This window comes from Lepidochelys olivacea, assembly GCF_965140295.1.
Source record: "Lepidochelys olivacea isolate rLepOli2 genome assembly, chromosome: 9".
NCBI classification, from domain to species: Eukaryota; Metazoa; Chordata; order Testudines; family Cheloniidae; genus Lepidochelys; species Lepidochelys olivacea.
Genome location: NC_140419.1, coordinates 81351788 through 81366782, shown reverse-complemented (window position 1 = coordinate 81366782; position 14995 = coordinate 81351788). Strand labels below are relative to the sequence as shown.

Below are 14995 nucleotides of genomic sequence, written 5' to 3'. Positions count from 1 at the left end.
TATTTGAGAGTGAAGGTAATAAAATATGGACATCTAGCCATGTTGTCACCCCAACTAACACCACTTCATTATTATAAGCAGTCATGGCTTGGACCATGAATGTGGAATATTGTGATATTTCTTCCTCTTTAATAAAGACAACTAGCTAATTGCTCCTGAGAATCAAGCAGTTAGACGGCTGAATGCTATATTTTTTAAATGCAGAATTGCAGTTGCAACATCACCAAGACGTGATTGTAGAGGCTGGGTTGAGGGCCATTTGAAAGACTGGCCTTTAATGAACAGGCTGGGGAAAAAACAGACTCATTTCTAATGCCCTTTTCCTCCCTTCGCATCCAAAAGTCTATGAGAAACCCCTACCCATACAATAAGAACAACACTGTCTAAATGACACACAAACTTTTCTACTCCCAAGCTTTCATTTTCACACTGTTACATATAAATCTGCTTTCTTTGATTCCATTAGCCTTCAGGAAAATAAAATACAAGATTTAAATTGAAATTATTTTCCAATGTCCAGGTTCCAGATTTATTTATTTTTAAATAAAATGAAATTAAAAAAAACAATACCCAGTGATCACTCTACAATTATTAGAGTTGAATGTAGCATTTGGCACCCCTCATTCCACACACTGTACCCCCATTTTAATCCCCTAGCAACACAAAATACAAAACCGCACCACTAATGGAATCAAAATTGTAGCATACAAGCTAACACACTCAGACACAGACCCTTCACATACTAGCATGCTCACACATACTCTAACATACGCTGTCATATACACACACATTTCCAGAATGCAAAATGTCAGCCAGAATCTCTGCATTAGGAATGTGAGTGTGCTAGATGTAAATACACATTAGTTACCAAGCATTCCTTGTACAAATCTTATTTAAAGGTAAACCTTCATGCCAAAATCTAACCTTAAAAAAAATTCAGACAGTTAAGACCAGTTTTCTCTCTGCTTTTTTCCCTGATTTTTGGTTTTTATGTTTCCTCCCCTACTCCTCTAAATAACTATGCCATTCAAAATTATTAAATCAAATCATTTTGGGGGGTTGTTTGATTGTTAGTTTTCTAAGGGGAGAAATCCCAGGCAAAGAATTCCCATTTCATGGTCACCTATGTTCATTCAATCTGGTTCCAAGAGGTTCTCCAACCCATGCGTATATTGACATCAGATTGCTAAGATAGAAAACAAAGCAAATTCTACTTGTTAAGCGATCCAAACCATCATCATGATGATTTTTATAAAAGAAGACCCACTCAGAAGCAATCACCTGTTCCATGGATAGCTACAAGTGAGTAAAAGGAAAGACAGCCAGCAGGCACTGGAGTTGTTGCTATGGGATTGTGTCACAATTTATGGAGTTATTATAGATCAATAGATAAAATATGTATTAAAACTGGCTATATTGATTAAACATTTCTTGCTGGTTTACGTGACTGAATGCTACAACATTTGACCCTAGTGATTTTTTTTTCTTCCCTGTATTTGCCATTAAAGCCAGGTTTGAAAGTGTCAGATTTGCAGCATTTGTTTTAATTTCAAATTTTGACACTTAACTACTATAACTATCCACTTAACTATACACAAAACTTTTTGCTTAACTTGTAACTGACATGCTCATCTGGATATATATGTGTATATATGTCTATATCTATATCTCCATCTATGGCTCTGTGAATAGGTATTATTCCAGCTAATGGACTACATAGGAAAAATAATGTAGACAGATGGAGCTAGTTCGAACTGCCTATATTATCACAGAAATACACTCACAGTTAATATTATCGTGAGACGCAAACATTTCCAAAACATGCTGTGATTATTTTAATTTTTATTTGTTTATTTCAGCAAGCCTGGATCTTTTCTTGTAGCAGAAATAATAAATAAAGAGTGGACAAGATTTCACACAGAAACACTGCTTCTGTGTATGGTATTTGCATGGAGAAAAGCTATTACTCTTCCCAGCACATTTTGTATTGCTACTAAACTTTGTGCATTGAAACCCACCTCCAAAACCACCCTGTTACCCAGCTTGCAAACAATTTCATTTTGCTCTGGACATTTCCTAACAGAAGGACCTTGAACTAGTGGACAACTTCTCATTGAGCCTATAATGTGTAACTTAGCACTTCATTTTCAAGAAAATCAATGTAAATGAAGTCGCCAAAAACTGCCCATATTGGAATCCTGTTATCCCTGAGATGGGCAAAGATTTTTCATTTGTACATTAAAAAAAGGAAGCCTAACTAATATTTTTAGGAAAAAAAATCAAAACAAGAGCAAAACCCTTGCATCTGTTGATTTAACACAGGAAAACAAAGCATGCATTACTTTTCATCTCTGATCTCTTCCCATTCTGCAAAGATATGAAACACACATAAACAGAAAAAAAAACCCAGCTGGTTATGTTTCATTCTCTGCTATATATCTAAAGAAAAGAGCTCTGCTAAACTGGTGGGAACATAGAATTTGGAGGCTTCTGGACTGAACATTGAGTATTCCAGTCACACTGTCAAGGCAACACAAATGAATCAATCAACCAAATTTCTTCCCCTTTTTGCGGCTGAATGCTATTTTAGCAAAGATTTAATAACATTCATTTCTCAGCTAGGATTTCTTTCCACCTTTTAAAAACGGCCAGTGCTCTAGATTCAATTAAATACACACCGTCTCTCACCTGGTACCTACATAGTTGCTCTCAGAGACACTCGACATTAACTGCTTGCAAGAAATGTTGACCAAAAAATCCCTATTCTGTTCTTAACAGGAGTCCGTATTTTTTAAAGGAATCAAAACAACACACGTAGTGATTATTCTTTTAACAATTTTTTTTTTACTCTGTTTCTATCTAGGTATGTACAGCTGTCTCTAGCTATCTGTAACCAAGAGATATATGAATGGATTATTATTATTTATCACATTTAAAATCCAGGCAATAAGCAGCTACACTTACAGGCATACTTAAAAGACAAGACATGACAAAAGATTTACGGAGAGATAATATACCAACGTCATACATATCACAGCGAGGCCATGTTGAAGCTCAGTGCGTTTTCCCCCCTCAGTAAGAAATCTCTCTCTCTTTCTCTCTCTCTTTCTCTCTCTCTCTGTCCTTTCTCTCTCTCTCTCTCTCTCTCTCTCTCGCTCTCTTGTTGAATTGCTAGTGGCAGTAGCCCCCAACAGCTCAGGAGAAAAAATCCATTTAACGAGTGCCCAGGAAGAACATGAGTATGACATTCACAAGCAACAGCACTACGATCACTGCAAAAACGACCACCGTTTGAACATCCAAGGTCATGGTGCAATGCAGAACACTGTAGTGTTCAAGATGTGGGGCTGGTAGATTTGGAGATGTCAACCTCTGCTCTGTAAGACTGTCCATACATCCACCATGCTAGAATAAAGGAGAAAACTGTTCCTGGTTTGGTTTGCTGGTTGGTATTTGGGTTTGGTCTGATTTTTTGTTTGTTTGTTTGTTTATCCCCCTATCTGCCGCCTCTAGCTCATTCTGGAGCCTGCTAAGTGAAGCCTCATCACAAGCAGTGATCACTTCAGACGCAAAATCCTTCCTTTAAAAAAAAAACCAAAAGGCAAATGCTGGCTGCAAGGTTCTCTCTCTTTCTCTTCCCCCCTCTCTCTCTCCTTCTCTTTCTTGCTGGCTGGCTTGCTTTTTAATTCATCAAGCCAGTGCAGATAAGAAGCCTGTGTGAGTGTGACAGCTCGGCAAGCTGCTGCTGCTGCTGCATCTCTCAATGTGAGGCGGGCCCTTTCGCATACTAATCAGCTCCAGTGACCAGGCAGTGAAGGGAAGTTGGCTGTCAGTCAAATGCCAAGGAAAAGCTGGAACCAGAAATGAGTCTTCCATTTAGTATGGCAGTGAGGAGCAGGGCAGTTTCTTCTGCTTTTAAAGCAGTTCCGAAAATACATCACTTCATGGAACAGAGCGTGTGGTCTAGTGGTTAGAGCACAGGATGGTGCCTCAAGAGACCTGCCTTCTAGTCCACAGGCTTCTTGTGTAACCTTGATCAAGGCACTGTGTGTATTGTGGATTTAATCTTTGGATGAATGATGCTGTTATTTCCAGGAGGCTGTTCAGTTTAGGGAGGGGATAAAGAGAGCAAGAGCATCACACAGTCACAGAGTTTAATGCCAGAAGGAACCACCGATTCATTTCATCTGACTTCCTGTATCTCACAGGCCACCAGCACCATCCAGCCACCTGCACACCAAACCCAACAACTGAAATGAGACCAAAGCATTACAGCCCACAGGAGACTAGACTATTATGTGCCACAGGCAGAGAAGCTGAGTGCTTATTATGCCCCTTTGTCATAAGGAGCAACCCACATCCAAACATTTGGAACCTCAGTGTGGGTCTGAAAAAGAGACAGTACATTTTGAGGAGTAAGGGACTATCTCTTCTCAGTTCTGCACAGCACCATGTATGCTATCAAATTATAAATACCTCACTGCACAATCTTTTTGTCTTTGGTACTGCACGTGCTGCATTGTGAATAGATTTCTCCACCCAGAGAGCTAAATTATACCTTAATCCCGTGGACACAGGCGTAAAGGGAAAAGGGATTGTAGTAACTTTATTTATGCTACAACCATCCAGAAAGTTGATTCCTACACTAAGAAAACAAAAATACAAAACAACCCTCTTTTTCCCCCCACCCCCGACCCCCACAGGTCATTTAGGTCCTTAAAGATAAATATACAATACTCTGTTTCCGAGTTCCTGTCCCCTCTCTACACTCAGTGAATTCTGAAAAGCAAATGATTGATGGCAGTAAGGGTAAGACGAATGTAGAAACACTGCCAATGCAGATACCTTACATGCTGAAATGTGAAAATCAGGGCTGATCTTCGATGCATTCCAGGAAATCTCTCCTGAGAATTTACTCAGGAAGTTTATGCATGGAGACCAGGATGACATGAAGAACTGAGTGTCATTTTCATTGAAATTAAAAACTGTCAAGATTTCAGAAAGATGCTAGGCTCTTTAATTTAAGTGGATGGTGCCCAAGCCTCCTTGAGCCATCTTCTCTCATCACATGATCCTAGTCATTAAAGATCTGAGTTGGCATGTTACTTCTGTTGCCGTGGGATACAACAACACCACCCCCGACCCAGAGGAGATATCCAGGGTCTGAACTCAAGACCTCTAGATGTAAAAAGCATAAGCTTTGGCTACTTAAGCTAAAAGATTAGCCTCCTTAGAAGGGAGGCAGTAGCAGACTAAGACAAACTTCTGCGTGATCCAATCCTTAGAAGGGGACAAAGCCGCATAGTAGGTTAGTGTAGGTTACATGATAGTCACATCAGCAGGAGGCAGTGTTTTTGTCAGGACACCTTCATGATAGAACAGTGAATAGAATAGCGATAGAAGTACTCCTGATGGCGTTCAAAGTGATTGGGATCCAATCCTGACCTCACACCACTGAAGCTGATGGAGTTACACCAGTGTGAGATTAGCATCAGGCACTAGGTCTGAGCTGTCATTTAAAGCTCTGTTAAAGAAATAGATGTTTGCTTTTGGGCTTATTTTATTTTCCCCTCTGTCTATTGGGTGAGTTTATGTAAGACTCCTTCCTAAGTTGCCAGTAGGGTTTGAACCTCCACACCAAAGAACAGGCCTCAACCACTGACCCTAAAAGAGAAAGTCCTTTCTCTGGCAGCAGAGGCAGTTACCTTCTAGCAGGCCTGGCACCAGACTTGCCACCCACTTTGCCAGTCTGTCACATTCAGCGCTGGTAAAAGGTGCTGGATCAGTGGTGGGCAACCTGTGGCCCGCGAGGGTTAATCCACTGGCGGGCCGCGAGATATTGACTGTTCGCAGGCATGGCCGCCCGCAGCTCCCAGCAGCCGTGGTTCACCATTCCCAGGCAACAGGAGCTGCAGGAAGCAGCAGCCAGCATGTCCCTGCGGCCCACACAGCTTCCCGCAGCTCCCATTGGCTGGGAACGGCGAACCGCGGCCACTGGGAGCTGCAGGTGGCCGTGCCTGTGGAAGGTCAATATAAACTAACTGTCTCGTGGCCCGCCAGTGGATTACCCTGACGGCCTGTGTGCAGCCCACGGGCCACAGATTGTCCACCACTGTGCTGGATCTTTAGCTCATAGAATAGGTACAGCCCAGACAGTAACTGTGCAAGCTCGCCCCACACTCTCAGCCCATCCTGGCAAGGAAGGAATATTTTGGGGGTGGGAGGGGAGTCCAAGCTCCATGGCTCATTCACACTATGGCTTCTGCTGAGGATGCTAATGGTTTCTGTGACGTTCTGTTTCTGTTTACTGGGAGCTAGACTGAGACTACAAAATATTTACCATTTTCTGACTAGGTCTAGAGTAAGTGTAGGCTAGGCTGTGTTGTGTTGATGTGTGTCAGGAGTAAGTGTAGGTTTGTGTTATGTGTGATGTAAGATGGATTCTTCTGCTTCCCTTAAAAAAAAACAATAAAAAAAATAAAAGGAAAACTCCATCACCAATGGCTGAGGTCCCTGGTTCAGTTCAAACAGAACATTTCTCATTCAGGAGGAGACAGTGAAGGATGATTTCCACCTGCATATTTACAAGAAGCTGCTTTATAAACTTGCCCAAAACAACACAACTGCCTCATTAATACACACTGACCAGATTTCACCAGCCTGACAGATCTGCTGGAGTATTTCTCTCTGAACTTGCACTTTCTAGTTTTAAGAAGTGTTTCTAGGGTTCTTCAGCCTGATGCATATATTCTACTGATTCAAACGATCCAGAAGGACAAATACACTGAAAGGGTATGGAGTATTTGTTGGTGATGTCATGATTTTCCAAGCTCATTCATATTCTCCATTGGCTGTTTTTTTTCCAGCTCAGATAAACCTGTTTCAAACCCCCAGATTCGAACACCTCTGAACTTTGAGGAAGTTCCAGTCTGGGTCTGAACTTTGCCACAGACTCCTCCTACAACTGCAATGGATCTGATTAACCTAAAACGCAGAGGAACCAGTGGTGCAAGTAGAATTCATCTCTTACCAGTACGCTGCACTCATCGGAGGGACACAAAGGTGGGGGGGACACACCAGCTAAAGGGGAGCACATGACCTCCCCACGTGACTCCTCCCTGCCGCACCCACAGCTGGGGGCGCCTGCGCTCTCCCTATCCCCTCCCCATGATCCATCCCACATTACCAGGGTGGGGGCTCAGTCCTCCTCCCGCTGCGCTGGAGACTTCTGAACCGCAAGGCTCTCTGGAACCACAGCGGCGAAAGAAGCAGAACATGGGGCCCCTGGGTAACCTCACACCGGCAGCTCTTCCAGGGCGGCTGTACCAGCCCCGCCCCCAGCCCCTCCACGCAGCTGCGTCTCCTGTCTGGGGTCTGTACAGCAGCCTCACCAAAGGACAGGGCTGGGGTCAAGGCTGGGGTGATACAGCCATGCTGGAGGAGCTGCACATTCTGCTTCTTTCACCACTGTGATTCCTGGGAAAGCCCAGCCTTGCCACTCAGCAAGCCTAACCACTCCCAGCCTTGCCCTCAGCCCTGTCCTCTGGTGTGGAGTTGCTGGCGTGGGGCTGCTGGGAAGCTCCATGTTCTGCTCCTTCTGTATCTTTGTGGTACGGAGTACCGGCTATAAATATCTTACAGGTACGGCGTACTGGACCATATCACTGTACTTGCACCACTGAGAGGAACCCTAACTTACAGCTGGTCTCCGTCTCTAAAATGGATCAAACCAAAATCCCAGACCCAGTCGCCCTTGGACTCTGGGGGAGTTTGGATCTGGAACCTAACCTTGTGGCTCACACTCATCTCTACTTCCTACAAACAGAATCAGTAGGGGCTTCTGTTGTGTGCTAACCTCACAAACATGGCATCTGGTAATTGCCACTATGTGTCTCAGCAGAATATTTGATAGGACACTAGAAAGGGTACAAATGTGCAGGAGCATGGACAAGAGAAGAGATTCAAGTGTGTCATTCTTTGTGCTGAACACCAAAAATCTAAATCTGAACTCCTTGTGGCCATCCACCCCATAACCTTAGCGTATACACCCAGGGACAGCATACACATACACTCACATTACAGGAGCTTTCACAACCACAATTTACAATGAGAGTTCAAGGATGACATCTTTAGTATCAGAAGTCAGGAGCCAGTTCTGAAGGCATAACACAGACCATACAAATAAGGAATGGTCCAAGTAGCTTCCACTGAGAAATTTCACTTTTTTTAATGTACTGGACTCAAATACAGAGAAAATTGGAGAGGCCACTGAAAAAATACCAACTGTAATCTTGTTAATTTTGAGATTTATGTCGTTAAAGAAGCAGCACCTGTTCCCACAGACTCATGCCACATATCTGCATTTGTAATAAACTGGCTTAAGGCATGTGATCATGTCTCCCACTAGGGGATAACCCCAGTGACTATAATGGACTTACTCACAACTAAAGGAGACACTCCTTTAGCTCAAGCAGTAGGGACTTATGCTTTCAACAGTTCAATTCTCATTGAAATCTCTGCTGTCTCTGAATTCACTAATAGAGAAAGGAAAGATGGTCCAGTGGCTAGGGCCTGGCACTTTGGAGACCTGGGCTCAATTCCCTGTTCTGCCACAGACTTCCTACATGAAGCTAAGCAAGTCTTTTTGTGCCTCAGTTCCCCCATCTGTAAAACAGGGATAATAGTGTCTCACTAAGATTGTGAGGTGCTCAGATACCAGGATGTGGGGGCCATATAAGACCCTGAGACAGGTAGGTAGAATATGACTGTGATTTTAGTACAGTTACATGTTTTTCACAAGGATTTCCCAACCCACATCATATTATTTTGGCATAAAACAGCTAAAGAAACAGCCATTGTGTACAACCCAGAACATGGGCTAACTACTTATGCTATTCCACATTTTTCAGAGTAACAGCCGTGTTAGTCTGTATTTGCAAAAAGAAAAGGAGTACTTGTGGCACCTTAGAGACTAACCAATTTATTTGAACATGAGCTTTCGTGAGCTACAGCTCACTTCATCGGATGCATACCATGGAAACTGCAGCAGACTTTATATACACATAGAGAACATGAAACAATACCTCCTCCCACCCCACTGTCCTGCTGGTAATAGCTTATCTAAAGTGATCATCAAGTTGGGCCATTTCCAGCACAAATCCAGGTTTTCTCACCCTCCACCCCCCCCCCCCCCCCACACACACACAAACTCACTCTCCTGCTGGTAATAGCCCATCCAAAGTGACAACTCTCTACACAATGTGCATGATAATCAAGTTGGGCCATTTCCTGCACAAATCCAGGTTCTCTCACCCCCTCACCCCCCTCCAAAAACACACACACACAAACTCACTATCCTGCTGATAATAGCTCATCCAAAATGACCACTCTCCCTACAATGTGCATGATAATCAAGGTGGGCCATTTCCAGCACAAATCCAGGTTTTCTCACCCCACCCCCACCCCCATACACACACAAACTCACTCTCCTGCTGGTATTCCACATTGTATTTAGCTGTGACACTCTGACTATCTTTAACTCAAAAGCTGGTCTCTCCCACCACCAGCAGTTGGTCAAGTAAAAGATGTTACCTCACCCATCTTGTGTCTCTGTTGTGTACAACAGTAAGAAGTCACTAAATTTCACATTTAACATTTCACATAAGCAGCCTCTTACAGGAGACATGTTTTTAACAAACTAAGAATAAGGATAGTGACACTTCCCAATTTGATTTACTTTTTAAATCTTGATCACAAGTTACTAGTAATAATAATGTGCTTTCAGACACAACAAGCTATGTTAAAATGACAGCTGTAAGAAACACTGTTCCAAATGGATCAGGGCCTGGTTTATGAATTTTGGGCAGAAATCAAATAGTAAGAGCTTCCAGTCCAGTCACTTATTGTTTGGTCAGTACTAAATCTGTGACCAAAAGCCAAATGGTTCTAAATCTAAATCACTGATGAAGATATTGAACAGAACTTTACCCAAGACCAATTCCTGCGGGACCCTACTCGAAATACCCTTCTAGCATGACTGCAAACCATTGATAACTACTCTCTGGGAATGGTTTTCCAACCAGTATTGCACCTACCTTATAGTAGCTCCATCTAAGTTGTATTTTCCTAATTTGTTTATGAGAAGGTCATGTGAAACGGTATCAAAAGCCTTACTAAAGTCAAGATATCCCACATCTACCACTTCCCCCCATCCACAAAGTCTGTCAAAGAAAGCTGTTAGGTTGGTTTGACATGATTTGTTCTTGACAAATCCAGGCTGACTCTTACTTATCTCCTTATTATCTTTTAGATGTTTGAAAATAGATTAATTATTTGCTCCATTATTTTTTGGGGTACTGAAGTTAAGATGGCCTCTGCAGTGTGTATAGGAGAGATTAGGGTTACACTTTTCTCTGAGCAAAGCTTCTACTCTACCATGTCTTCCAGAGAAGTTTGCAGCTTCATCAAATCACAAACAGCCATCTGTTTGTGGTCCAATTTACAAGTATTTAACTCTTCTAAAATGCAGGTTGTCACAGATGCAGTCGATGTATCTTCTATAACCTGAACATCTAGAAATGCACCTACTGGCCTACCACTAACATCAAGATAACATATGCAATGACAATACTTGATACTTGCATCAATACATTCTTCAGCCATATATGTAAATTTTTTTGAATTTGATGAGAGAGTTCTTCACTTTTTCAACTGCTGAGTCTTTCACAGTTGTACTGCATGCTTCTAACCAGTCAATTGAGTTTCTTGCAGAAAGATAGTGAGCATTTGCTGGTCTTGTTCAGAACCAGCCTCCAACCCTAGGGTTAACAAGTGTCAATGCACTTAACATTGGCCTCTAGTTTGTAGTGTGTGGTATCTCTTGCTAAAATTGAAAGTATGATGTGACAGCCATATTTATTCACATAAACTGTGTTGTGTCTCCAGCATTAACCATCTCATAAAGAACTTCTAAAATTGGCTTTCATGGTGGTTGGCTTGTAAGGCTTTCTACATGTCGATGCAGTCCAGAGACTTGGTGTTTTGCAGCCTTTTCATATAGTTTGTCAGCATTGGCTTTACTGATTGGTCTGGCAAACCAAACTCCTCCACTTTTACCAATTGTAGCAATAGGAAGCTTTCCTTATTCATAAGCTTTTTTGCAAGAGCTGCACAAGTAGCCATCTTTTGTAACTTCAATAAATGGGAAAAGTTTGACCGACAAACATCAGGAACTGCCTTTTGTTGTGGAGACACTGTTTCTTCAGTAGGTAGCTGTATTTGTGCTTTGGGCTGCTCGGATGTAGATACACCACTTGAACCTTCAGATGACATATTCTTCATCTTGGTTGGTTTGACCACTGGGTGGGCTGATAGGGGAACTCGGTGTGGGGAAATCCCTGCTTGGGGTTCAGGCATTGGCTTCAGCTGGCATTTTGGGCAAAGATTCCAGTGGGTTCTTGGTTTATCCCAACTGGTTAAAATAAGTCAGCTGCCCCCTGTCCTGAACTGCATGGGACAGGCTTGTCCTGCATCCTGTACAATTCACTTGCAGGACATTGCAGAAGTCATTTTGGGTTGGAAAAGAGCCCCCTCTCATTCCTTATGTGACATGTTTCCACCAGGCAAACACTGACATTTTTACTCCTCTCATGAAAGGAGTACATATGAGAAATGCTCCCAGCTTTGTCTAGTCTCTGCTTTGAGGAGCTAATTGCTTCCCTCCTTTTTCTCCCTGAAGCTGTGGTTTGAAGTGGTAACAGACATGGTCACAAGGCCTGTTTTGGTGCTCAGCTCACGTTCTGCTCTCCTCTCTGTTTTTCTCAAACACTTTATAGGGACATGCACTTGGATGGATTCTCCTATATGTTACAAGTATAACCCCTCTAGGCTGATGAAGAGAGGCTGTAAAAGCCCCAGCCAGCTGAAGGAGAATATATTTGGTGCAGGCGCTGCATTGTTATGCTACCAACTGCCTTATGCAGGCCACCTCAGGGTGCACAAGGGTGGGGCCATGAGCAGGAGGGGGCACATTAAGGGTGTGTGTTGAGGGTTGCAGAGTTGCCTGTAAGCAGCTAAGGCAGAGCTGCTGCAACTTAGCTCCCTGGCTGCTTAACTTACACTGAGGCCATTTTAGCCCCCACAACAGCCCAGAAACCTGAGGGCACCAAGCTGGGTTAATGTCACATTGGCCCACTCCCTTCCCATACTACCCTGGTGTGTTCTGTACTCCTTGAAGGCTCAGTGCACAACCTCATGCCTACACTCACTCCGCTTTTCAAAAAAATGCTTGGAAATAGTCCCCCTCAGCATTCTCCACGGGGGAAATTTTTGGAGGGAATAGAGGATGGATGCAAGGCTGTCCACAGCATTAAGCCACACGGTGCTGAAGGGAAAAGGTGGAGTGACTACAGGAGTCCTTGCACCCCTGCCTGTCCTGAAAGAGGATCTCTGTGCCATCCCCAATGGGTTGACACATTTAAGGCTTTGGGGATAGATAAGCCTTGGGTGGAAGTGCTGGTTCATTGATTAGATTTACCCCATGGTTTGTAGAGGATGGTAGCAGCTATCCCTGCCGCATAGGTTGAAGGTGAACATTCAGTTTCCTCTCACAACCTTGCAAAGATCTCCACATGAAATCTGATGGCTGCAAGTGGAGACTGATTTCACCTTCTGGGATCAATCTTATAGAACCCATGGGCAGTGTGCCTGATGGTGTACTTGAGGAAGAAGGAGCCAGATGCTCAAAAGCAGAAAGGATACAAAGCAGTTCCATGTGAGAATCAAGGATGTGTTTCAGTTTTGCCACAACATAGTAAGATTCTTTAAAAGTCAATGCATCACCTCTCCTGTGCTGCTAAAGAGCATATCTAATAGAATGTTTTCAGCTGTCTAAGCCTGATGAGGTCCAGCAATTAATAGTGCAGTGCTGACATGTTGGGCAGAATGAAAACAGTATGATCCATTATGTACATACTAACAAACAACACCATAAGCCTTTCAGAGGAAAGGGCAGGAGAAGAGAAAGTTTTCCACTCAGCTGTGGGTTGTTGGCAATCCTTGTAGAAAGAGATGGTTTAATTAGACCCTTTGCAGTACAGAGAGTCTCCCTTTTCAGGCCATGGGTTAAGATCAGATCTGCTCAAGGCACCTCCCCTGATGTAGTGTAAGAAATTCACACTGCTCCCTCATCAAAGACCTGAGAATTTGAAATACCAGTAACAATAATGTAGTGCACTCTTCTAGCAACTTTCATCCAGGGAGTTCTTAACAAAGTTTGACTAACAGTCATTAATTAAGTCTCCTATTAGCCTTTCAGGATAGGGAAGACTAAGCTGCTAGCCTCCGTCTCCCCAGCCCAGGAAGGACTAACACCATGCCAAAAGTCTGTCCAGGCCCTTCCTTCAGGGCACAGTTTAATTCTTTATATGTAGAACTCACAAAGGAACACCAACCCAAAGCTATTTGCAGGAGCCCTTCCCCTTGCATCTCTCCCACCTGCTTTAGAAGCCAACTTTCTTCCCCCAGCTCCTCCCTTCCGCCGAGCTCTTTAGCCCTTTCTAGGAATCATCTGACCCCTTCCCAGCAGGGTCTAATAATCCCCTCTCCTCGGCCCAAACACCTGTTCTAAAAAGGGCTCTGTCTCAGAACGGGGCAGGCTGGCCACATGCCCCTTGGCCCTTAAAGAAGCAAACTGCCTTGTTAAAAGAAATATTAACACGTCCTTTTTATCCATGAGGAAAGTGGAGCACAGGGAGAATTCCACAACTAACTCAGGGTCACAAAGCAGGTCAGTGGCAGAGGTGGGAATAGAACCAATGGTCCTAACTCCCAGTTCCTTGTTCTAGCCATTAGACCACATGCAAAGGATAAGGACTGGTTAAAAATCAGTTGTTGGTTTTTCCTTTTCCCCAGCTGCTTGTTTTTCTCCTGCCCCTTACAGAGGCTGTCGGTTATATTTGGCCCTGATTTTCCCTCATCAAGATGAACAGTGGGTACTGGATGAACATCATCTTGTTAGGATATACACTGACCTTGTGTATCTCATATAAATTAACCCAGGGTATTAGAAGCACCTCTCAGAAAATGAGTATCTACTCACAGATGAAAGAAGAGCCCAGTGAACTCCCAGTGATCTGGCACCCATTCAATGAAAGAGATGACACCAGTATGCCAGGAAAAAATAGCAATTCCAACTGGATAGCACTGGATGTATGGATTTATTGTCATATTTTTATCTGTGAGAATGTTATCTGCATTTTTTGAAGTTTACATCAATTTATTTTTTAAAATCAGAGGAGATTCATTCCATGTTCCACACTGGCTGACACCACCACGCACACTCCCACTGACAGGGATGGGGATGCACCATGTAAAATCTGTACAGGATTTAGTCCTCCATATAATGCAGTACAATAGTCCACCTACAGCAAAGATTACCCTCCTCATCCCAGAAGATTACCTCCCTCATCAGTCACACAGGACTTCAAAGTCCAAAGGTGACATTTTTATGACACGAAAGAGGCAACAGTAAACTGGGAAATTTTGGCAGGCATGGAGATGACAAGAGTTATCAGAAAGTGCCTGAAAGTCACTATGTCTATCTGGCAGATGTGGACCAGTATACAGATGCAGAAGATGCAACACGTGTCTATGGTTGCAGAAAAAAAATCTCTGATATTATGTTGGATTCTTTGAAAAACAGTATGTGACTACATAATGAAAGGTGTATGGTAATGCATACGCACAAATGGGGTGGAGCTAAACTATGCATGCAACCTCAGCTTTGGCATTTCCAGAGTTCTGAGTTCTTAACTGTGCAACCTTACTATTCTCCTAGCGTAATATTTAGTTTAGATATAATATACATTACATGTCTGAAGCTTGAGTCCTGAATTTTGTGGGAGAGGAAGAGGGAGTTCAAAATCTGAGGCCTCATTTCAGCAAAGCACTTGAGCATGTGCTTAAACTTAAGCATGTGTTATGTTTAATTGAGGTC

The 14995-nt window shown here is 43.1% G+C and overlaps 2 protein-coding genes across 10 annotated transcripts in view; both read right to left on the bottom strand.

Moving 5' to 3' along the window:
* ARHGEF9 (Cdc42 guanine nucleotide exchange factor 9) overlaps nt 1–14995 on the bottom strand; it is a gene marked incomplete at its 5' end in the record, with an annotated part of 311752 nt that overhangs the window by 156960 nt on the left and 139797 nt on the right. The window contains one exon of one of the 9 annotated variants that reach the window (XM_084638630.1): nt 3018–3248. The exons of 5 other annotated variants lie outside the window; for them this stretch is intronic. In XM_084638630.1, the coding sequence (XP_084494756.1) occupies nt 3018–3248 (231 nt within the window). Of the gene's footprint in view, nt 1–2688; nt 2707–3017; nt 3249–14995 lie in introns of those variants that run through there. 3 more of the 9 variants (XM_084638629.1, XM_084638635.1, XM_084638627.1) reach the window with 3 other exon arrangements.
* On the bottom strand, nt 3214–3743 carry LOC311526018 (uncharacterized protein; the record flags this gene model as incomplete). Its single annotated transcript, XM_084638636.1, has 1 exon — nt 3214–3743. The coding sequence occupies exon 1, from the start codon at nt 3391–3393 to the stop codon at nt 3214–3216; it is 180 nt and encodes a 59-aa protein (XP_084494762.1). The 5' UTR covers nt 3394–3743.